The sequence below is a fragment of the Aethalodelphis obliquidens genome, unplaced genomic scaffold (assembly GCF_003676395.1).
Source record: "Aethalodelphis obliquidens isolate GAN/ISIS:26980383/991018 unplaced genomic scaffold, ASM367639v1 scaffold28, whole genome shotgun sequence".
Classification (NCBI taxonomy): Eukaryota; Metazoa; Chordata; class Mammalia; order Artiodactyla; family Delphinidae; genus Aethalodelphis; species Aethalodelphis obliquidens.
This window is the reverse complement of record NW_020837972.1, coordinates 4,504,565-4,528,090: the sequence shown is the minus strand read 5'-3', so window position 1 is coordinate 4,528,090 and position 23,526 is coordinate 4,504,565. Positions and strand designations below refer to the sequence as shown.

At 53.4% G+C, this 23,526-nt stretch overlaps 2 protein-coding genes across 5 annotated transcripts in view; one reads left to right on the top strand and one right to left on the bottom strand.

Moving 5' to 3' along the window:
- ASPHD2 (aspartate beta-hydroxylase domain containing 2) overlaps positions 1–23,526 on the top strand; it is a 40,221-nt gene that overhangs the window by 12,817 nt on the left and 3,878 nt on the right. The window contains exon 4 of the mRNA XM_027124428.1: positions 2,113–2,195. Within this exon, the coding sequence (XP_026980229.1) occupies positions 2,113–2,195 (83 nt within the window). The remainder of the gene's footprint in view (positions 1–2,112; positions 2,196–23,526) is intronic.
- The window catches only part of HPS4 (HPS4 biogenesis of lysosomal organelles complex 3 subunit 2), a 27,985-nt gene continuing 9,341 nt past the window's right edge, over positions 4,883–23,526 (bottom strand). For 3 of the 4 annotated variants that reach the window (XM_027124427.1, XM_027124425.1, XM_027124424.1), the window contains exons 5-14: positions 21,398–21,505; positions 20,825–20,941; positions 19,290–19,384; positions 18,640–18,712; positions 16,725–16,761; positions 15,734–15,830; positions 14,186–15,098; positions 9,732–9,864; positions 9,168–9,276; positions 6,251–7,557 (exon numbers count right to left, since the gene is read on the bottom strand). In XM_027124427.1, the coding sequence (XP_026980228.1) occupies positions 7,386–7,557; positions 9,168–9,276; positions 9,732–9,864; positions 14,186–15,098; positions 15,734–15,830; positions 16,725–16,761; positions 18,640–18,712; positions 19,290–19,384; positions 20,825–20,941; positions 21,398–21,505 (1,854 nt within the window). In that variant the 3' untranslated portion in view covers positions 6,251–7,385. Of the gene's footprint in view, positions 6,128–6,250; positions 7,558–9,167; positions 9,277–9,731; positions 9,865–14,185; positions 15,099–15,733; positions 15,831–16,724; positions 16,762–18,639; positions 18,713–19,289; positions 19,385–20,824; positions 20,942–21,397; positions 21,506–23,526 lie in introns of those variants that run through there. The other variant, XR_003436666.1, reaches the window with a different exon arrangement.

The window sequence follows — 23,526 nt, the reverse complement described above, 5'->3', positions numbered from 1 at the left end:
GTGTCACAGAGACAGGCGGGCCCCTAACGGTGATCATGTACAGGGAATGAAGCAAGATGTAGTTCTCAGTAATGGGCGCGGAGTGGGGGAAAGGAGCAGATCCATGGAATGTTCAGGAGCTGCAGGTGTCACTCTGGACAAAGAACAAGGACCGTGCTTCAGGAGAGCTGAGGATTCTGGACTCGGTGCCAGGAACTTGCTCCCACGTCACCTTGCACAAGTCATGGAGCCTCTGGGAGCCTCAGTTTCCTTCACTGTAGAGACAGTGCCTGGCACGTGAAGCAGCGAGGTTGGTTCCCTTCCTGACATAGCAGGGGTTCTAAGCAGTTACAGACAAACAGGTGAGGAGGAAGGATGGGTGAGGAAGAGATGGACGAGTCCACTGGGTCGCTGGTAGAGGCGGCCGGGGAGCTGCGGCTTCTTTCTGCTGTCTGTGTCTAACCTCGGGGAGAAAGAAGCAGGGCCCTTGGTGGCTCTGTTTTGAATGTTTCCCCTTGTCTTAGAAGAAGGACAGGGAGCTCTGGTGGCCTGGAGCCCCAGGAGATGCCTGGCTGCCAGGTGTTTTCATAGCAAAGCTGGCCAGGCTGCCACAGCAGGTGGGAGGGAAGAGCACCGTGCACCCTGGGCCACGATATTTCTCGCTCTCCTGAAGCGCGCGTTGCCAGCTAGGCAACTGCTAAAGTAATTTACACGTTGCAGCCGGGGATGCCCAAGGTGAGAAAAGGGAGGCAGCATGCCTGCCCAGCTTCGAGTGGGAAGCCCTGCCTTCCACGCAGAGGCAGCCTGCCTCGGCTGCAAGGCCGGATTGGTGACTCAGTTTGACAAGGTCACCTCCCAGGTCTCCCAGGCACCTGCTCATCATCCCCCAAAGTCGCCTAGATTGTCTGGGTTCTGAGCCCTCCTTTGCTGACAGCAGCCACCCTTGTAGCATTGAGTAGTGCCCTGCCGCGTGTGGTGGGGGAGGAGAAGGGTAGTCCTCACCCACTGGCTCTGGACTTTGGCTGCACAGTACAGTCACCCAGGGAGCTTTTGAGAAATACTGTTGCCCACACCCTGCCCCCAAGGCATCTCAGTTCTTTGGCCACGTCTCCGGTATTTGTTTCAACTCATTTCCTGGGCTGACTCTAATGTGTAACTGGAGCTGAGGGTCGATGCCCTGAGTAGCAAAAATGGCAAGGCCTTTGAAATCAGCCAGCTGGAGGTTCAAGGCTCAGCTGTGCCCCTATGTGATACTGGGATAGGCCACCTAACCTTGGCCTCTAGGGGATGGTCACTGTTGTAACACTCTCCTCCAGCAGTACTCTGACGAGCCTCTTGCAAGACCGTAACATTCCCCTTTCTCAGTCCCTGGATTTCCAGGACCTGACCCAACCCCAGCTGCAGGGCTAGGCACATGACCCACACCTGACCAATCATCAGAGCCTTGCAGACTCCTGGGTACTAAGGGCTGGGCACATGGTCCAAGTTCTCTCCTGGGACCATTGAGAAAGAGAGGCTACTTTTCGAGGGATGGGAGTGGGGGATCCAGTGTAAAGAAAATCTGAGAGAGAAACCCACAGAGGAGAGCAGGTCTCTCATCTTGTGGAGATCATCTGAGTCCTAATATAGCTTTGCCTGGAACCAGCCCTACCTCTGGACTTTTCCGTACATGAGCCAATAAACTCCCTTTTAACTCTTAAGTCTGAGTTGTGGTTTCTGTCTGCTGCTATCAAATGTCCAAATCCACTCTGTGAGCTTCATCTCGAAAATGTGCCCAGTGCTTCCTCCCATAGGCTTGAAGTGAGGTCTGAATAAGATAAGATTATGGCAAGTTGTGGGTGGGTGGGAAGTGCTTCTTACATGTTTTTAAAATGTAAATACGAGAAGCAGAGGCTAAGTACAAAATGCTGTTTTTAAGGACCATGATGCCCTACTGGCAGCCGCCTCCCCGTGACATGTATGTCCCTGGCTGAATCTTGCTAACCAGATGTAAACACAGGGAACAGGAGAGAATAAGGCTATATACTTTAGAGCTGCTGACAGATGGCAGTGAAAATACTCAAGCAGACTGTAGCATTGGGTGGCAGGAGGCAACACACACAGAGATTAATTGACTTTCCGCCTCCTTCCCAGGCACACACGTTGGTCCTAACTTCGGATCACCTACCCTTCCCCATGTTTCCCACTTCCGCCGCGTTAGCCACCCCGGCTTCAAGGTGAGTGTGTTGCGTCCTCGAGTACAGACAGCACTGTTCCCTCTGGAAGATTCTATTGTATACATTATTATCCCATAATACTTGTGGCCCCGCGGGGGTGGGTGCTGGGACAGTTACGCTCACTTAAGACGAGAAAACGTAGGCTCGGGGCAGTGGGCGAGCACAAGGCTGTGGTGCCGGCTGGAGGGCGAGCCGGAAACAGAAGCCAGGTGTCCCGGCTCACGGCTCAGCATCCCCAGGCTTTTGAACTCCGGTCATGTGTTCAGGCCTCTCTCTCCACGGCGGGCAGAGGGACCCCCGTGGGGAGGCCGTTTGCCTTCTCAGGACACACAGGACACTGTTTGCCTTCTCAGGACACTGAGCCCCACTTTCTGTGGGTCCACGACGTGCCACACTTTTACTTACATCGCCTTTCCTCTGCATTTTAAAGAAGATACTGAGAGTTTCCAAAGCACTAAGTGGTAGAGCTGCGATCTGAACCCTGGTCTCACACCAGAGCCGCGTGCTCCTACTGCCCCAGGAACCAGTTGGGGCTGGTTGGAGAGCAAGGACGCACCCTCTGAGCACACGGGAGATGGAGTGGGGAGAGGGCTCGTCTCACCGTCCCCGTGCCCCGCGCCCTTCCCGGGGATCCCTCAGCCCCGCCGAGTAGGAGGGCAGGGCAGAGAAGGGCTAGCACTCAGCTTGGACCCGAGCGCATTCAGGCTCTCATGACATGGCCTCTTCTTGGCGCTTGACAGGATTCAAAAGGCACTCTGGGTTTTGTTCCCCAGAGAAACACAGCTGGTTTCAAGTTCAGACATTGAAAATAAACAGAGAGGAAGTGTCCTTTTTCAGCCTTGAAGCCCTTAGAATCTTCACCTTAAGCTTCCCAGATTCAATGAATGTACTGAGAAAAGATCCAGCGTGCCTTTTTCTCCTGAGCTACGATGATGAGTGTGGATCTTACACCCCGCCCTCCCTAGGGGGAGGGGACAGGGTACTTCCCCTCCCGCTGCTCTTTTCTCAGGACAGTCCACAGTGAAGGGGGTGTGTGTGTGTAAGGCGGGAGGGGGTGAACAGATGCTAGCGTTGCACGCAGTTCGAGAGCGTCAGCCGTCGGTTCCCTGTTCACCCCCGTGGACCCCTTATTAGTAGGGGTCTCCCTCTCTCCGTCGTGGCTTCCTCCGTCTGGAGACAGTGCCCATCATAAAGCAGGCACATCCTTCCATCTGCCCCAAGTGAGGCGCTTCCAATCTCCCAAGTAGTCCCCAAACCTGCCCATCTCTCTCAGTCATGTCACCTCCCTGCTCCGCGCCACTAACCCTTCCCACCTGGACAGCCGCAGCCTCCTGGTGGTTCCACTCCTGCCCTGCTTCTCGCCCATCTGAGAGCCAGTGACATTTCCAACGGGAACCAAATTGAGTCACTGCCCTGCTTAAAGGCTCCCCTTCGCCCAGTGTCTCGGCCACCTTGCAAGGGCCTTCACGGTGCAAGCCCTTGCTCCCCACCGCGCTCCGTGGCACCGCACTGTTGAAAGACAGAGGCTTGGAATGGCCAGAAGGACAGACACATCAAGTTTGCAGGGTGGGCGCGTTAGTTTCCCATGGCTGCTCTAACAAACTACTATGAACCTGGTGGCTTAAAACAACCGAACTCGTTCGCTCATGCTTCTGGAGGCCAAAGTCCAGAATTGGTTTCGCTGGGCCTAAGTCAGTGTGTTGACAGAATCCTGCTCTCTGGGGTAGAGGCCATCCTTTGCCCCTTCTGCATCTTGTGGCCGCATCACTCAACCTCTGCCTCCGTCCTCACTTCTCCTTCTCTTCCGTGAGTCACCTGCTTCTGCCTCTCTGACAAGCACACTTGTGAGGGCACTCGGATGACCTGCATCTCAAGATCTTCAATCACACCCGCGTGACCCTGATCACACGACGTAACGCTCACGGGACCCGGTTGGTGTCTTTGGGGGCCACTGCTGGGCCCACGACACAGGGCCTGTGGTCCGGTGTGAGGATGCACACTCAGCGGGGAGCAGCTGCACCCCACTTCCTGCAGGATGGGTGTGAGGAACGCAGTAACTGGGGGAGTGTGCAGAGCGTCTCGGCCACATGAGAAAGGCCCACCATGGGGCTTCAACGCTCGGGAGAGGGTGACTGCAACCAAGAGCCAGTCCCCACTGGCTGTACGGTCAAGGTGACAAGAGCCATAAGCCTAGATGCTTCCTTCCAGCGGGAGGCAGTTTGATTAGGCTCAACATCCCTCCGGGGACCAGAGAGCCTTTCCCGGCCGGAGTCTGATCGATTGCCACTGTTAATCACACCATGGGACCTTTTTCCCTGAGGTTCACAGAGCCTCTCACTGCTCTCTGTCCTCCCATGTTTCCCGCTCACTGGCGGGAGGCAGTCGTCCTGGATGATGGGGGGTGTGCCGTAAACCAGGGCGTCCTGCAGACACCGCCGTCCCTGGGGGCACGGGTGCGGAGGAGTGGGGCTCGCCCCCGTGGGAAGGATCGGACTCTGGAACTGGCAGGAAGAAAGGGGAGGGAGCGCTCGGTTCCTTCCTTAGTGGTGCGGCCCGGCGGGTGCTGGTGGCTGGATACGGACCGAGGCTGAAGGGTCCCTGGGCCAAAGCTGCAGGGAACCTGGTCGGGGGCTAAGATGTGGGCTTGCGAGTGTACTGTCTGTTGCTGTAACAGATCACCCCAAGAGTGGCGTAAAACAACACACATTTATTGTCTCCCACGCTGCCTGAGGGCTAGTTCAGAAGTGGTTCGGCTTGATGGTTCTGGCTGTTTCTTACGAGGTTGAGTCACGTGTCGGCAGGGGCTGCAGTCCTCTGAAGGCACCCGGGCTGGGGGACCTGCTTCCAAGAAGGCTCACTCACGTGGCCGTGGGCAGGAGACCCTCACCACGAGGGCTTCTCCATAGGGCTGCCCGGATGTCAGCTTCTCCCCAAAACAGGTGAACTGAGAGAGAGGTGGCAGCTGTGATGTTTCATAACCTACTCTCAGAAGTCACACTGTCATTTTTGCCACATTCTAGTCATTGAAAACGAATCACTAAGTACAGCCCACATTCAAGGGGGAGAATCAGGTCCCTAATTTGTAGCAAAGAAATTGTGGACTTATTTTAAAATGGCCGTCACATGCAGGTCTCACATTCTGCTGTGCGGACCCGAGATCACAGGACTTCATACCTGTGATCGCTGAGACTCAGCTCAGAGGGAAGCACCGGGCTGCCTCGAGCACTGATTCTCAGGAACAAGCATTTTGTATTACACACATTTTAGGCTCAACAGCAGCCCTGGGAAATTAGATGGGAAGAGAGGTTTCTGAAAGCAAAACAGAGGAGATTAAGCTCTGCCAATGGCCTGACAGCCAGGAAAGGGCTCAGAGACAGGCAGGAGATTTCCTTGTGAAGCAGATCTTGTTTGGAAGAGTCCTTGAGCCCAGGTAGTTAGCCGAGGTACCGGGGGCGCAGATGAAAATGGGCTCAGGGGCTCCAGGTTCTGTCCCTGTGTCAACACGTAACAGGTCAGAATTTCACCAAACTCAGGACTTGGAGATCTCACGATTCTGGAGCATCAGTGGCAAGAGGAAAAAAGTGTGGATGCTTGAAATACCTCAGGACAGAAAGCGAACATGTTCTGTGTAAGGCGGTCACGGGAGTGTTCCGTGAGAGCTTGGCCCCGGGATTTGTAAGGGACTTTTCCTTGGAGAATCAGGCAGAGAAGTAGGACACTGTACATTTCTCCTAGCTTGAGGTGTGGTCCTCCTCCGTCTGGGAAGCTCACCTCTTAGGCCAGCCAGTGGCAGGAGGGACCCCAGAGAGGAGACAGAAAGGGTGACATGGGCCTGGCGTGCGGTCCAGCCACGCTGAAGCTGGTGCTCCCTGGAACAGCGCGCCACCCTCGCACGGACCGTTCTGTCATGCGCTCTTCCTCACCTGGCCAGGCTGGATCAGGCAGGGCAAAGAGAAACGTGACCACGTGAAATACACACATATGTACATATATACATAGATACCTTCTTCCTTACTTTGTCACTAGAGATGTTACTGTTACTCAGAACTCATTAGTGTTTTTGGCTATTTTTATTTTTAGCCCTTAGAAACTTGTTTCAAGAAAAAGACACCGTGTCAGAAACATGAGATAATGGTTATTATCTGACATGAAGTTATTAACATCACAATTTTCAAATGGAATCTCAGGTACTTCCAGTAAACATCTGGTTAGGATTTTGTGAAATATTTTCATCCTGTGACCTGCATCGTATCATAAAATGTCAGGCTATAACGTAATAGAACTGATGTTCTAGTACCACTCCAGCCCAGAAACACACAAACGAATGCTGTTCTCTTTCATGCAGCCACCGCTGAAGAGCACAGTCCTGCTTTTGCACCAAAACCTTTTAGAAACTCATGTTTGGGACACTCACTCACTCGGGAGGAACCAGCAGCACAGCCCACTTCCACCCAGGGGGCCCAGTCTGGCCTGTCGTCACCCAGCTCTCGGTCCCGGCACCCCAAACTCCCTTCCACGTCATTGAGATCTGCCCCCACTGCGGGTGAGCCAAAGAATAGGCTGCTCGTTTTGAATATAGTTCCAGAAGATCCAAACAAGGTGGTTTCAGCATCCCTGACTGCTTCACTGCACGAGGCGTCCCGCCCTCCCAGAAGGACTGCCCTCAAGGTAACCTGAGAAGTGGGAGCTCTGGTCTGCTCGCTGACAAATCTGCCTCCTGGCTGGGTACTCACACCTCAGACCGGCCCCCTGGAGACAGGGCTGGACAAATACTCTAGACAGGGCCAACCAGGTTCTAGAAAAGATGCCAACCTGGGATTTTGTGGTCCTAGTTAAGGCTGGGGTGGAACAGCAGCAAGAAATGTCAGGCGCCCGGGGCTCAGTGTGACGGGGGGGCTCACTGGCCCTGTGCCCCTTGGGTGTAAGGACCAAGGCACCCAGTCTGGCCGCAGTGCTGCCCACATCATCAAGTTCTTTACCATGTGCTCTAGGTCTGCTGACCCGGAGAGCTACCTCCTCCAACGCCAATCTGCAGAAGGGGCAACAAACACTTAAATATCATTACATTCCTAAAAACGAGGGACTATTCCAAGGAAAACAAAATAGTGGGACTTTTCCATTTAACAAGGCAGAGCTTCCTTTGCTGGGATTCGGTGTGAGAGTCATCTGCTGGGGTCACGAACCCACGGTTCAAAGTAAGTTCACCCCGTGCTTCAGCAGCTTCTGCTTGGCTTTGCCTGGGAGGCTGAAGGCGCTGTCCTGCGGACTCGGGAAGCCGGAGCTCCGCCCCGCCGGCGCCAGCTGCTGGAAATAGGTTTCCTGGACAGGGCTGCAGCAGGCGTACACAGCCGTGGAGGCATTCCTGTTGGAGGAAGAAAGGAGACCACAGTCCGACGCTGCCTGTGAGCCTTCAGAGCCCGGAGACCCGCAGAGGCGCTGTCAGTGACCCGGCAGGACGAGTCATGGACCAGTCACTACGGCCATGGAGAGGGGGCACCTTGGCCTGTAGGTAACGAGCACGGATCTGGAGTCACACAGACCTCGGTGCGCATCCCACCCCTGCGACTTCCTGGCTGTGTGCCCTTGGCTCAGCTGCTCCAGCTTTCTCGTCAGTGAAATGAATATGACAACAGTAAACTCCCTCACTGAGACTTTATAGAGAGTAAGTGAGTAGGCATGTATACGCATTGCTTAGCCCATGGTGCGCGGTTAAGAAATGGAGCCTGCTTGTTCTGTTTCTATTATTCAAATGAGCTACGTATCCCAACGCTAAAACCCTCTGAGCTCCAAGGAAGATGAAATACTACAGGGCCACAAGGTGGGTGATGGATCTAGGTTGCCAGCGTGGGGCAGCTGTGACTTTAAGCCAGAGGAGACACATTTATTACGGAAAGATATACAGAAATATTGGCTGGAGATGGCACTGGGCAGCAGAAGTGTCCGCATTCCTGTGTGGCCGGTGACAGGCATTAGAACCTGGTCGGCACCAGAGCCGAGCCCAGAGCCCACACGCCTCCTTCTCAGCCACACTGTCCCCGGAACTGGAAACGTGTGCGGCCGGGGCATGTGCTTAGAGCTGAGACACCTGGGCTCAAATCCTGACTCAGCCTCTGAGTAAGAATGCGACCCTGGGGCGAGTCGTTCATTCTGTTTGTGCTTCAATTTCAAAAGAATGCACTGGACCAAATCATTCCAAGGACTTAACTGAATGATACACACAGAGCAGGCACCCCCCCTTCTGACCCTCTAACTTGCCTTCTTTTCTGCTACCGGTTTCATAAGAGAAGCTTGTAGAGAGAAAAAGTAGAAATTCGGTTGGTTAAAGATTGTAAATGACAATAATAATAATAATCTAGATCTGCTGGCACAAGTGTTCAGGACATGCAACAAGGTGAAAAAAAGAAACTTGTAAATCAGCACATTAGTATGCTCCAGTTTTCTAGAAGAAAGACCATTAAATAATCAAAAATTCTAATCGTCTATCTTTTATAGGCAAAAAATAAAAACGAAAACCAACGAAACCTGGAGTAATGTACACCAAACTATCAACTGTGGGTGTCTCTGGGCCATATTGCCAGCGAGGGGAGGGCAGCATTTGACTTGGGAGACTTGGTCATGAGCACGTGGGGCTTGTTAAGTTAGAAGATGGAAGACAGCACTTCAGCATCGTTTATGGCAGAGACCGAGGCCCCTCCTCCCTCCCCAGTGACGGATGGACGCACTGAGGTGGTGAGGGCCTTAGGTCTCCTCCCTGCTGTACCCCAGTGTGTAAATCAGTCCGAACCCCAGGATAGGACCCAGCAAATACATGACATGGGAAGCGTGGGGGCAGATGACAGCAGCCACCGGAGCGGATCAAAGAAAGCCCTGACTGGTGCCTGGACTGTCCTTCATTTGGTTATGAACGAGGCTCTGCCGGGACCGGGAAGGCGGCTCCTGGCGCAGGGCTGTCAGTGAGCTGGGGACGCTCACCTGACGGTTACTTCGTACAGCGCGGGCAGCCGGGCGAAGTCGGAATGCATCAGGCTGACGGCCTGGAGGAAGCGGCGGTCCTGGGCTGTAGCCACCTGTGGCAGGTTGCCTTCCAGAAGAGGACACAGAAGTCGTGAGTGGCAGACCGCCCCCCCTCCAGCAACATCCCCCAAACCCAGAACCATAAACTGGGACAGGGTGAGGCCCCGGCCTCGGGTACAGGTGCCCAGGGGCAGCGGGACAGAGGCCGGGGTGCTGGGCCCTCCAGCTGCGCCCCGCCACGGAGCACACGCCGCCCCCGATGGTGGGCAACACCGGTCTCTGCACACGAAGGTCCGAATCGGGAGGCGACCTCATCACAGACATTTGAACGTGTGTGTGCTTCTCTCAAAATGTTGGAGAAACGGCCAAAATAAGATAAACGAGAAAAGAAGTGTTTGCCAAGAGAATTTAAACCCCGTGGGAGCTGGGCTCCAAGTGAGAAAGCAGCATCCTGACTGCAGGGCACTCACCCCGTGCGCTGGGCCCCGGTTCCCACTCCCACCCACCGGAGGCGCCCCTTACCCGCCAGCACGTTCTGGATGCGGTCGTAGTGCGCGAAGCCATAGGTTCTGGCCGCGGGGGCCGCCTGGTCCTGGGGCAGCGTCTCGTTCAGGTGCACCTCCAGCCCATTGAGGGACGCCAGGCTGCCGTGGTACTGCGGGGCAGGGAGGGGACAGGCCGCCACTGAGCAAGCCACCCAAGGGATATCTGCGTGGCTGCCTGACTTAGCAAGAAGGACTCTGACCAGTGCTTTGACCTGTTGTTAGAGAAGTCCTGACTTCTGCCTTTATGTCCTAATGCATTTCAAACTTGTAGAAAAATCAGAAAATAGGGGGGAGCAGACAAATAAAAGGAAAAAAAAAAAAAAGCAAGGAAAACTGGCCCAGAATCTCACCATCCGGGCAGAGCCACTGGTGGCGCCCTGGTGCATCTCCTATAACCAGGGCTGGCGTTTGTGCCCCGCTCCTCCCCCACCCCGTGCTTCTTGACTGTCTGCAGGGAGGCCACCTCCCTCCCGTGTACCTAGAATGGTACCAGCCACTGTTCTCGAAGGACTGAGAAGTGTGGGTGAAATGGTTTTCTGTGCTCTCTGGCTCAGAGGAGGAACCCAGCTGAGGAAGGCTGTCTGGGAGGTGAGGCCCAAACACCTGTATTTTAAAACACCTCCCAGGGGATGTCACCTGCAGGTGCAGCTGGGAACACTGGACTGTCCCATTTTGTACGATTTGTTGTTTATAAACTAAAGATGGAGTCAGACCATAAATAACGACTGATGCTAGTTCTGTGACCTAAAGATACAGCATGAACTGCATCCTTCATCCGTGAACTATTTTCCCGCAACGTCATTTTCGAACAGCTGAACTCCATCTTGGGCCCCGCCAAGTACGTCCCTCACGTCCAGATGGACTCAGCCTGAAACAGGACCTCCTGGGGCTGCCCCGGGCTGCTAAAGCCACAAGGAGGCCGCGGGCCCTGGGCAGCAGCTGGCGCCCAGGTGAAGGACCTCCTGGCTCAGCCTCTTCCCGACTAGATGACCCGGGGCAAGTTACTGGCTTTTCTGCGCCTCGCTTTCTTTCATCTGCAAAATAGGGATACTACAGGGCTGCTGAGTGGCTGAGGTCAAATAGCACCTATCCATTCTGTCCGCTCTGAAGTGCTGGGAGCGAAGGCATTTTCTTAAAGTCAAGAATATGAAAACTGTCGTTATTAAAGAAGTGGGACCTCTTCCATGAGCACTCATCCCTGGACTAATACGACTTGTCTGTGGGTTGACTTATTTCACAACAGCTGTGTAAAAAAATAAGCTCACATAAAAGGACCAGAGATGTAAAGAGAATGTTCTGAGGTGAATGTCATGAAACTCAAGTGTTATTTTGGGGAGTGTCCTGGACTTAAATTAGCGTTTCTATCCCATGTCGTAGAAATGGTACTTAAAGGCATTAGGTTTGGCACCAGGGTTTACGTGACACCCTCCTCTCTACGTCCCCAGGGCCCAGCAGCGAGCCTGGCTCCCAGGAGGTGCCAGTTAACAGCCACTGGGTGACTGGACAGCGGGTGTGACCAACACCAGGCACCGTCCACCACGAGCTGTGCGGGCTGAGTCGAGGGTCCATAGTAACGGAACAGGAGGACAAGCACACTGTCCCCTGCTCGGATCCCTGGATCAGCCTCACCAACGCAATTAGCAGAGGCAGATGAGGCTGTGTGTGTGCGTGTGTGTGTGTGTACAGGATTTACCACGAAGTCAAACCACAGCCTCGCTGAAAGTTTCTGGATCTCAGGAATCTGCAACAGTCATCCCTGCATCCCCAGCAGGTGCCCAGGGAAAGGGAAAACGGGGACAGAATGAGCCATGCCAAACCTTGAGCTTTCTCTGTAGGCACCGAGCCACTTCTGGAATCTTCTGCCTAACTTGTCCTCAGGATAAAATCACTTAACCATCAACGCAGTTAAATCACAAGACGCTATACCAGATGACACGTGGGCAATTTTCTACTGGTAAGCAAGTGCTTTCATATATACGAGGGGTCAGCAAACCATGGCCCGTGGACCAAATCCAGCCTACTGACACTGTTTTAGATAGCCTGAGAGCTGAGAATGGTTTTTATATTTTTGTATGGTTAGGGAAAAAAAACTCAAAAGAATAATATTGTTATGTGAAAATTATATCAAGCTTCAATTTTTGTGTCCATAAACAATGTACTGGAACACAGCCACGCCGTTTATTTACATATTGTTTATGGTTGTTTTTGTACTACAACAGCAGATTCGAAGAGTTGTACAAAGCAGAAAACACCTGCTATGTGTTCCTTTACATTAAAGTTTGCCAACCCAAGACACACTACCACATACGAGAGCCTCACAGCAGCCCTAGGAGACACGGAGCCGGGGCTGTTCCTGGATCCTCCGCCTTCTAGTCCACAGCACAGCAAGGGGCTCAATGTCAGTGTGTCCCCAAACACGCAGAAGAAACGATGCAGGAACTCACATTACTCAGAAGCACCAGTTTCACAGGAGAGGGGTGCTTCTTCGTATTTTATGCTAACACACTATACCCAGGCTTTGTCTACTGTACCCATAGCTCCGTGTCCTACTGTAATGATGAATAATTGAAGGTCAGTGAGAGGATTATCTTGGGTTTTGAGCAGGAAACTATCAGCGGCTCTCTGCTGCCCCCTGGCGTGAGCCTACTCTGCTCCTCTGAACCAGTGGGTTGGCTTTTTCTGGACAGCAAGCAGCAGAGGGTCTGGAGGGAAATCAGGTCGACTGTTTTGTGTGCAGAACCGGGACAAAAAGGCAATGAAAGCTCTCTGCTGATTATAAAATAGACAGCCTTTGGGTCTGATCAACCGACTCCACTCACAAACCAGCAAGCTGATCAAAGTTCGTTAACGCCCTACTCTTCTTAGAAAAGACTAGTTTTCTTTTATCATAAAATTGCGTTCTCTTTCCTGCCCAACACCAAACCCTACTTTCCATGAAAGCCCAGCGAGGTTGTTGCCCTGACAACAAGGATGGGCTGTGACAGACCAAGTCCCATGTCCGAGTATCAAGGGCCACAGAAGGCAGGGCCTTTACTCCTTCACCTTCCCACCTACCATGCCAAAGTCAGATCTGCAGGGGACAGAGGGTTGAGGGTGGGAGACAAGAAACAGGCAGGAATCCTGGACCCCACCATGTGCATTAGGTCTTGATCTCAAAGAGGCGGTTTTCTTAAGGGCAAAATGGGAGTTACCGTGCCTGCCCCCAGAGCTAGCTGTTCCAAGGCTTGGCTAAAGTAGCAGATGTGAAGTATTTACATACAGCAAATGCAGAATATATCTTAATTTACCTTCTTCTCCCAGAGCAGCCTGCACTATTTCTTCTTTTTCTTTTTGGGGGGGAAAGTGAAAAAAGAGGGGTGGTATCCACTGTACTGCATGCCAACACCAGGCCTGCAAAATGCCGCATCTAAGCTCGGTGCTAAGCAGGACAGACCAGAAACCAAGGCATCGGCCGGGAGATGGATGCACAGAACTGCAGCCCTGTATCCCTGAGCTGCTATAAGGAGGAGGAGGTGGAGATGTCGCTCAGAGCCTTGGGGAAGGAGGTGGAGGGAAGCCGCCACGCCACTCGGGGAGGGTGATGCAGGGCCTGTGGAAAGGGGAGAGGAGCCAGGCAAGTGCGAGAGGCGCAGGCTCTGTCTCCAGGCTCCGTGCGGAGGACCCGCTGCCCTCCTCCACTGCGTTCCAGGGGACCTGCTCATGTACGGAGGGCCACGGGCCTGCCTGCTAATACGATGGGCTTAGAATAATATAGATTTAAGAACAGAAACAAGGCAAGCCCCAGGACACCGTTCACCCTGCAGCAATTTTAACCTGCTGTTTTTATCGCTGCTGTTGCCCGGCCAACTAAAGCAAGGCTGTTACTATGGCAACTGGATCCAGCGTGGGCCCAGGCCCCAGAGAAGGTCAGCTTACCACTCGAAGTGGGGAAGGGGCTGCAAGGGTTTGAGAGGAGCCTTCTGGATCCAGTTAGCATTTCAGACGTCCTGGGCCTTCTAGGAAGGAGCTCCAGATGGACGGAAAGTCAGGGCTGGTGGAAAACTCCCCATCCAGGCGGTGACACGCACAGACTCCGGCCACACAGAGCCTAGAGCTGCCGGGCTAGGGAGTGAGGCCGTGTGTGGTCATGGCCTGCATGGCTGCCCTGCACCCCACACTGCTGATGACGAACCAGAGGCGCTGAGAAAATGGAAGAAGCTGGAAGGGGCAACACTTGTGAATGCCTTTGCACGTGGCTCTGTGCTCAGCACTGGGTGCTCACTCACCCACCCCCCCACAAACAGCCGAGGAGGTGGGCACCACCGGCACCCCACTGTGTGGACAAGGACGTTTGGCACGAGGTCACACAGCTGCTGGCCGAGCGCCCCTGCCTGTCCCCACGCCGAGGAGGCGGGGGCGGGCTGCCAGGGGCCAGGGCGTCTGCACACTCACCACGTCCTCGACGGCCGCGCCATCTCCCAGCAGCGGCTCCTCGGCCAGCAGCAGCAGCGCCAGGCCTCTGACGCTGTGAGTGTAGAGGTTCATCCGCACGAGCCGCGCGAGGGACACGGGGGTCGCCCTGGATCCGGATCTGTCTGCGGAGGGGCCGTCGCCTGGAGGGCCTGCCGAGCCCGAGGCGCGTTCCGGGCTGGAGGCTGAGCGGCCCTCAGGAACCCCATCGCCGTGCTGCCCCTCGCCTTGTTCCCCCACGGGCAGCTCAGACCCCGTCTGCCTCGAATCCAAGCAAGGCGACGGCAACGGCCCGCTCGTCGGGCTGAGGAGGTGGTCCCTGGGGACGGGGGCTTGGCTGCTGTTGCTAGGGAGGTCTCTGGGCCGTTCTAGGGCTCCATTCTGGGTGAGCATCTCAGCAGTGGAGGGAGGGAGGGGGCCTTCCATGGCTGTGCCCACAGGCAGGGCCTCGGGTGGCTGGCTTCCGGGGTTGCCAGAGTCACTGACAGATGCCCTGCAGCCAGGAGGCCCGCCGTTGGAGGCAGAATAACCCAAGGATGCTCCCGTGTCCTGAGCTTCTGGAACGTGGATTTCAGACAAGTCCAGTTCCTCTTCCCCCCTAGACAAACCGGTTTCCTTCACCAGGGAGAGGCCGAGCCCAGGCCCCCGGCCCCCGGTGGCGTGGTGCGGTGTTGGGGGCTTGATGCTTTTCAGATCACAGTCTGACCAGTGTCCGTTCTCCCCGCTGCCATTTGGCCAGGTGACGTCAGGAGACGTGGGCTCAGGGCTGGTCGCTGAGATCCGAGCCGTGGATTCCACGTGTCTGGGGGCGTTTTCTTTCGGGGCAGATGTGTTCAAACCCTTTGGAGGGCGCTGGGCTGGGGGCTCCGGGAGTCTGGCTGGAGATGCCAGAGTGCTGGCGAACAAGGCGGGCATGAGGAAGGGCAGGCGACTGAGCGTGGGCAAGGGCCCTGCCCTGGGGGAGACTAAAGCAGTGCTTCCCTAAAAAGCATGGGCATTGGTGACAGGTGGGTGCTGAGGCCACAGAGCCTAAGAGGTCATGGTCAAAGCACAGGAGGAAACCTAGAGCAACGCCTAGCCCTAGCCCTCGGGGCTTCACACAGTGACACTGGGATCACCTACAGGAAACGGCAGAGCCCACTGAATCAGGGACACCCACGTTTGGAGGCCGACTGTGAGTCAGGCCCTATACTGGGTGCTACACACATACTATTCCCAACTTTCGCAAGGAACCCGTGAAGTAGACATTACTGGGTCCATTTTACAGTTGAAAAAACTGAGGCTCGGGCAGGGAATGGACTTGCTCAAGGTCACACAGCTGATAAGCAGCAGATCTGGGATTTGAAACCTCCGCTTATCTCACTCTGCCAGATACCTCTGACCTCTGTGCTGAAGCTCCAGATGCCCCTGCCAAGGCAGAGCACGGAGAAGACGGAATCAGTTATCAAATGCCAGGGGCTCACCTGGATAAATCCTTGGGAGGGAGTGCCCAACGCATGGGTTAGGAGGAACCCCTGTGAGCTCCCTTACCTGGTCGTGGGCTCCCGGGGGAACTCACGGAGACTGACAGCTTCCTCTTCGGTCAGGAAAACAGGCACAATCTGGACGTTTGGAGGGAGTGCTGCTCCTAGAATTGCAAAGCGGTGTGGCCAGGGCCCTCCCCTGGGCCAGAGAAGACAGAGGGGCAGGGACTGTTCTTGGGGTGACGCATCCAACCCACAGGCGGGCTCAGAGAGCAGCTCTGGGCTACGTTCCTCAACCCAGAACAAAAGCCACAAAACTGCAGCTACAACGTCAGCCATCAGCAGGGAAAAGCCCGTGTGGGCAACTCTGCACCCAGGGTGACGTTTGGTGGAAGAAAGTTTAGTGGCACTTAAAAAAAAAGACAGAAGCTGGGCTTCCCTGGTGGCGCAGTGGTTGAGAGTCCGTCTGCCGATGCAGGGGACACGGGTTCGTGCCCCACTCCGGGAAGATGCCACATGCCGCGGAGCGGCTGGGCCCGTGAGCCATGGCCCCTGAGCTGCGCGTCCGGAGCCTGTGCTCCGCAACGGGAGAGGCCACAACAGTGAGAGGCCCGCATACCGAAAAAAAAAAAAAAAAAAAGACAGAAGCTGGAAAAAAGCACTTCCACCTGACCAAACGGGTCTGCCCTGACTTATGATGCAAAATGAAACAAATCCCCCTCTTGGGGGCACCTGCACTGCTGCAAAAGGTCTTCCTGGCAGGGGCCGCCGATAGCACCCGTTCCTAATCGTGACCTTCTGGGACTCGTCTGAGTAGTCTCATAACGGGGAGTTAAGGAGGATCTGAAAACGGGGATTTCAGAGGTGTGCCTAAAATCACGAGCTTTACAACTGGGATTTTGATGGGTAACTTTGTCCTTGAAGCTCTATATATTTTTCCTAATCTCACGAGCTGATGGAATTACCACATAGGACTACTCGGCCTTTCACGTGACTTGGATAGGGCCAGGCAGCTTGAAGACCATTCCCAAGATGTAACAAGGCACCTGATTGCTTACCGTGTTCCTGCAGGGCATCCCCTCCTAGAGGTTTTCTCTGAAAATAAACACACAGAGAAGTTGGTGCTGGGCACCGCGTTCTCCCCCCAACCTAACCATCAGGACCGCGCGGTGCCATCTGTTCATGAAATGTAGCCAGGCCCAGGATGCTGGTCCCAGCCGCATGCCAACAGCAAAGCAGATGGAACAGAAGCTCCCCCAAGCTGCCTGCCCCCCGCCGTGGCTGGGGTCAGCCAAGAGCCGGGCCCACGCTGGCTGGGGCGGCCACACCACCCCGGCTCACACCAGGCTTCTTCCCGTTCTGATTTCTCAGTTTCTCCTCTCTGGGAATAACAGCAAGCATTCATTCATGTTACCTCTCAGACCTCCAGGGAAGTCATCTCCTGGAATAAAGCCACATCTACCACAGCCCTGGCCTAGAGCTCACACAGATCCCATTATAACAAAAGTGTGAAGGGCCTGTGACCCTCACAAGGGAAGGATTCAACCTAAACCAGATGTGAGGTCAGATCTCTTGTTCTGATTTACAATCAAGGTGAGAAACCCAGGAATCTCCTCAAAAGAGCTTTCCAGCCATCTCCACCTAAAGGTTCCAAAAGGACCCACCAAAACAAAACAAAAACTGCTCTTCTCACCAAAATGACTTTCACTCCTAAGAAGTGTTGTGGCTTTCTTTTTTTCTTTACATAAACTAACTCTAGACAAAAATTCTTTTCCAAAATATCACGTATAATTCCCTCACCCGCAAGCTAATCCTGTTAACATTGGGCACATTTTCCTTTAAGTCTATGCATTTTTTTAATACTCTGAGGCCACATTACGTAAAACTTTTTTTTCTGCTTGGAAGAGTGACACACAATTTCTGTCATTAAAGCATCTTTGGCCATTTTCAACGGCTGACCAAAATTTTATGAAGTTTACAGTGGTGCAGGAGAATCCATCATTTCCGAAAATAGTGAATATTTTCGGCTTTGCGGCCATACAGTCTCTGTCCAACTGCTTAACCTGCAGATGTGGCTCAAAAGCAGGCCAAGAAAATTGTGTCAGTAGGCGACTGGCCCACAGCCCATGGTCTGCCAGCTCCTACCGTAGACATTTAAGTTATATCTGATTTTTCACTTTCGTAAATCCTGTTGCGATAAATTTTGAGTATAAACCTTCTTCAGCAGTCAGATGATTTCCTTAGTATCGATTCGTAGTGCTGAGCAATGAGGAAAAAGGAAAGGGCATCCTCAAGCCTCTCATTATCAAAGAGTTTACCAGGAAGGCTGTCCTGAGGACCCCTGCATCACGGTGGGAAGGAGCCGGCTAGAGCCACACACGTGTTTTAAATGTCTACTGATTTAATAAGTGTAAGAAGCTAGCCTGATGACACATTTAAAACCAGAGTCTCGCACAGTAAGAATCAACTAGTAAAACAAAAGAAAAAAGAACTCAAAGGAAATATGCCAGATGCTAGCAGTGATTTTCTCTGTGCAGTCCAGTTGTGGGCAGTTTTATTTCCCATGAGCACATATGACTTTTCCTTCATTATAAAAACAGTTAAGTAAATATAAGAAGGAAGTATTTTTAAAGTTTCTGTTGTCCTAAGCCATCTTTTACAGTCTCTCTCTCTCTCTGAAAAATCCAACATCTCTTTGACATAAAGCCCATCCTTGAGGGAAGTCAAATTCTCATAGCTCCACTTGGATCGAAGAAAAACCAACCAAGTCTACCACGCAGAAGACAACATTTTCTTTCGGCTTTGCCAGTGACCTCACTCGAAGGAAACCACACGGATGGACCTGGGGTCCTGAGAAGGACAAGGCAGCGGCAGCTGCCCCTGTCCATCTAGCACTGGGGCTCAGCCTTGCCCGGTATAAAGACAGACTCGCCACATGAAGCATCCCAGCCAGCGGGGTGGGATTTGCGATACCTGGTCCCGACGTGCAGCTCGATGAAGCAGAACCTTGGCTGTGACAGAGGGTGGGAGCTGGGTGCTAACGATCCTGGGGGGTCAGACACAGGAACAAGGACACCATGAGAAGAAACACACTCAGGACTCTGAATTGGAAACATTCCTGACACCCTGTGGTGGCGAGGCTCTCGGGGACACAGGTGGTGGGAGTTTCAACTGGGAGAGCCCCCGTGGAGGGCTCTTGGGTGCTCAAGCTCACTAAGAGGCCCTCCAGCTGTGTGAAGAGCTGCAGTGAGACCTCAGAGGCCAACTGGAGACGGACCCAGCCAAGAGGCTGCAGGAGCCTGAGCTGAAGCTATGGCCAGCACACCAGGGCCCTGGGCAGCAGGGGAAGGTGCTGTGGGCCTCCTCCATGCCCTATCTGAGAATTTCACGGATCTCTTCAAAGCTGCCTTTTATATTCCCAACTCTTTTCTGGACACAACAGTTTGCAATTTCCCAGCTCTGCCCAAAGACAGGCAGGGACCCTATATCAAATCTAAACTACCCGCTAGTTGCCCAACAAGACCACCTGGAACTGGCCACACACAGAGCTCCCCACCCCCGATCGGGGTGGTCAGTTCTGCAGCATGGGCAGGGCTGGAGGGGCAGGACCCGGCATTACTCACAGCCCCTTATAGAGGATGCAGCCGGCTAGAACGTGGGGCGAGCGCTGGCAGGTCTGCAGAATGAGGGCCGCCTTCAGCAACAGCAGGGGCTCCACCTGTGCCGGGCAAGAAGCAAGCCACGAAGTCAACACGCTTACCATCAGCGAAGGAGGAACAGGAAGGGGGCTCTGGAGAGCAGATGGACAGCTCAGAGCCCAAGCCTGGAGGGAGAGTGTGCTGCACAGTGACAGCTATGTCACGCCTCTGACACCCAGAACGGCTGCCACCACAAATGCCAAATTCTGGGGACAAGGAGGCCTCTCTGGAAGCTGGAAGGTAGAGCAGATATGGCATATGGCTCTTCACGGGTGACAGTGCAGATGGCCAAGGAGACCCTGACGATCAACGCTGAGACCAGAAGGCAGCAGGAGAGGAGAACCTACCTCTCAAATTCAGGTCATGGTGTCGGTGAACCCACCCACCCGTCCTCCACCGTCGCCCTGAAGCCCAGGCACCCCTGTGACGCAGCTGGCTTGATGTCTGACCAGATCCCGTAACTCTGTTGCGTAACAGAAAATGATAACATCATGGCCTTTCACTCAGGAGTATATGCCTCAGTCCACGGTCCTTGTAAAAAGTCCCGAAAACGATCTGAGCCTGGTCAAGAATGGCCAGCAATAACCAAAAGCCTCTTCCTGCTTCCTGCCGGGCAGCGGTTAGAACCCAGTGCCAAGGAGCCAAGCATGCAGTTCATTCTTTCACGCCCTCAAGACGCCCAGGCCCAGCCAGCCAGTCTGGAAAGCTCTGGGCCAACTCCAAGAAGCCCTCCAAACAGGAGTGGGAAACCCGTCCCTGTTTCTAGCAGCATCCCAGTGCCACGTCCCTGTTAAAGGGACACAGTCAACGACAGCAGCGAGAGCCAGCCCACACACAGTGGAAGGCTCCCGTCCCCCGAGATGCTCAGGGCACGGGCCAGCGGTTCTCGAGGGGCAGTGCCTCGCACCTCCCTTTGGCTACCTGACCGTGAGGATGTGATGCTCAGCCAGATCAAGGCCACTGAGCAAGGGGCAGTGCAGGCGGCCGGGCCAGCCACGCAGGTGGCCTCCTGTCACCGCGTGCCAGCGGCAACAGCGACAGCTCAGGGACAGAACACCTCCCAGCCCCGCAGTCCCAGATGTGGCAACCCTGGTTTTAAAATGTCAGCCCTGGGCCTTTTTGGATGTCGAGAATAATTAAATCACATAATGGTACTATTGAGAAGGGGACCTTCAGATCACTGAGTTCAACACTCCTGGGCATTAGCAAAACAGTAACACCCTTTACTGAGTATCTGCTTCCTGTCATTTACGTACTGTCCCATTTCACCATCAGAACAGCTCTGGGAGGCAAATCTTATGCTGTGGCCATTTTACGGGCCAAGCCTCGTGAGGGCTGCATGGAATCTGAGCACGGGTCTTAACAACTACGCGCACTGAGATACACCTCGTTCAAGGGGGAAAACGTGTCCAGAAGCCCTATTCCTATCCATGCAACGAGCAGGGGGCTGAGCCTGTTACTTTCGTTCGGTCCAGGTTCCAGAGGGAGTTGAATATCTTATGCAGGTCACCGGTGTTTCTCAGGATCTGGTCAATGAAGGTGTCCCACTCCCCACTCAGTTCGTCCCGAGAGCAGCTCTGAAACAGAACAGCTGGAGGTCAACACCCAAGATTCCAAGAGACACACTCTTCGGCAAGGACTCCAACCACCAACAAAATTGTTCCTGCATGAAAAACTGGCCAGAAGGGAGGGCCTGTTCTGAACTTCCCATCCAGGCGAGGCCTCACCTCATGCCCCTGATAACCTGCCCCCCACAGACCAGGGCCCCTCGGGGCGGGGAGTCGGGGGAGGGCGTGACCAGGCCCTGCTCTTCCCAGCCATCCTAGGAAGGAGGGAACAGGCATAAACATTTGGGTGAACGGGACTCAGGCCACCGGGGAAGAAAGGCATCTGAGAGGGGCTCCAAGGGCCCATGACCTTGTCGCTGACACGATGTGTTTCTGTCAAGTGTACCAGACCCCTGGGTGAACACTGTGTTCTGCCGATATCGATTTTGCTAAGGAGGTTCCACTTAAGGCTCCTCAACACCATACCTTGTAGGCCAGAGAAACAGGCCCATTGTAAAAATTAAAGAAGCCGATGAGCTGATCCAGAAGCTGCTTGCAGCTGACGTCAGGGAGCTCAACAGCACAGCCCAGCACCTGTAAAGGAGGACAGGCATCTTCCTTTTCTCTGAGGCCAAGCTCAGAATCCTGGCATCCAGGGCTCACTAAAGCTGGACTCCACTGGCCCATCAAAATCCATCTTCTGCTGTGTGACCCCACACCCTCCACCAGCCTCGCTGGTCTCCACAGGAAACAAATACTTTTTGTACCTACTCATGTTGCCCAAGCTGAAATCCCCCGCCTCCCATTCTCGTTCATTTGCCTGGGACTCCCCCCTGGGGGGACCCCGTGCCCCCCGATGGCGGCCCCTGCAGGGCGCCTGTTTGCATCACTCCAGACGAGGCCGACCTGCTTCCTGAGCCCTTGTATTGTTAGCACTGTTATTCGGACACTGCAGGTTTCATTTGGGTTTCACGGCAAACACTGGACCCAGACCGTTTCATGAATGGCCATCCCGTCTCTCCAGCTGGATGGAGTGCTTCCAGAACAGGGACCGACTGCATCATCGCTCCAGCCACAAAAGATAAACACTTGCTCAGTTAGGAAATAATCTGGGCCTATGTTTAAAGAGCCTGAAAACCTTCGTGTTCTTTGACTCAGTAATTCTTCCTGTAGGAGTCTTCCCTAAGGGACTCATCAGAAACTTAAACAAAGCAACCCTGAAATAAAACAAATAAACAAACAAACAAAAATGCTCTCTGAATGTAAGCCCCACCGATGCAAGGATCTGCATTTTGTTCACTGATGTAATCCAAGTGACAACAGTCTGGCACCCAGTAGGTGCTTATGTCTCCCCTAATTAATCTATAGAGGGAATGAAATCCTAATAATCCCACCAGCTTTTCTTTAGAAACTGACAAACTGATTCTACGACAGAAATACAAAGGACCTAAAATAACCAAAGCTGTCTTGGAGAAGAATAAGTTTGGAGGACTTCCACCATCTGATTTTAAGACTTATTATAAAGGTACAGACATCAAGACAGAGTAGTACTTGTATAGAATCTTCAGAAAGATCAGTGGGAAAGAATAGTGAGCCCTGAAGTAGAGCCACACACTTAAATGGTCATTTGATCTTCAACAAAGGAGCCACAGGAATCTAAGAGGAAAAGGAAAGTTTTCAACAATGGTGCTGCATTAACCGGACACCCATATGGAGAAAAGGACCCTTGACCTCTGCTTCGCACCATACACAAAGCTATATCCAAGGTGGATTACAGACCTAAATTTAAAAGCTAAAACTGTGAAACTTACAAAACCAAAAATTGGAGAATGTCTTCTCCAATGGGGTAGGCAATGGTTTTAGACAGAATACAGAAAGCAATAACCATAAAAGATAACACTGATAAATTAGACTTCCTTAAAACTAGGGCTTCCCTGGCGGTGCAGTGGTTAAGAATCCGCCTGCCAATGCAGGGGACATAGGTTTGAGCCCTGGTCCAGGAAGATCCCACATGCCGCAGAGCAACTAAGCCCATGCACCACAACTACTGAGCCTGAGCTCTAGAGCCCACGAGCCACAACTACTGAGCCCACGTGCCACAACTACTGAGCCCACGTGCCACAACTACTGAAGCCCACCCACCTGGAGCCCACGCTCCGCAACGAGAAGCCACCGCAGTGAGAAGCCCGTGCACCGCAACGAAGAGTAGCCCCCCGCTCACCGCAACTAGAGAAAGCCTGCATGCAGCGACGAAGACCCAACGCAGCCAAAAATAAATAAAATAAATTTATTTTAAAAAAAAAACTAAACTAAAAACTTCCCATCAAAAGACATTATTAAGAAAGTAGGCACACCACAAACTGGGAGAAGATATTTTTAAAATGTATATCTGACAAAGAACTGGTATCCAGGATGTATGAAGAAACCTACAACTCAAGAAAAAAAGAAAACCCAGTTTAAAAAATGGGCAAGAGCTTTGGACAAATACTTTGCGAAGGAAGATATACAAATGGCCATGAAGCACACGAAAAAGCCTTAATATCACTAGTCATTGGGGAAATGCAAATTGAAACCACAATGAGATACCACTTCACATCCAGCAAAATGGCTAAAAT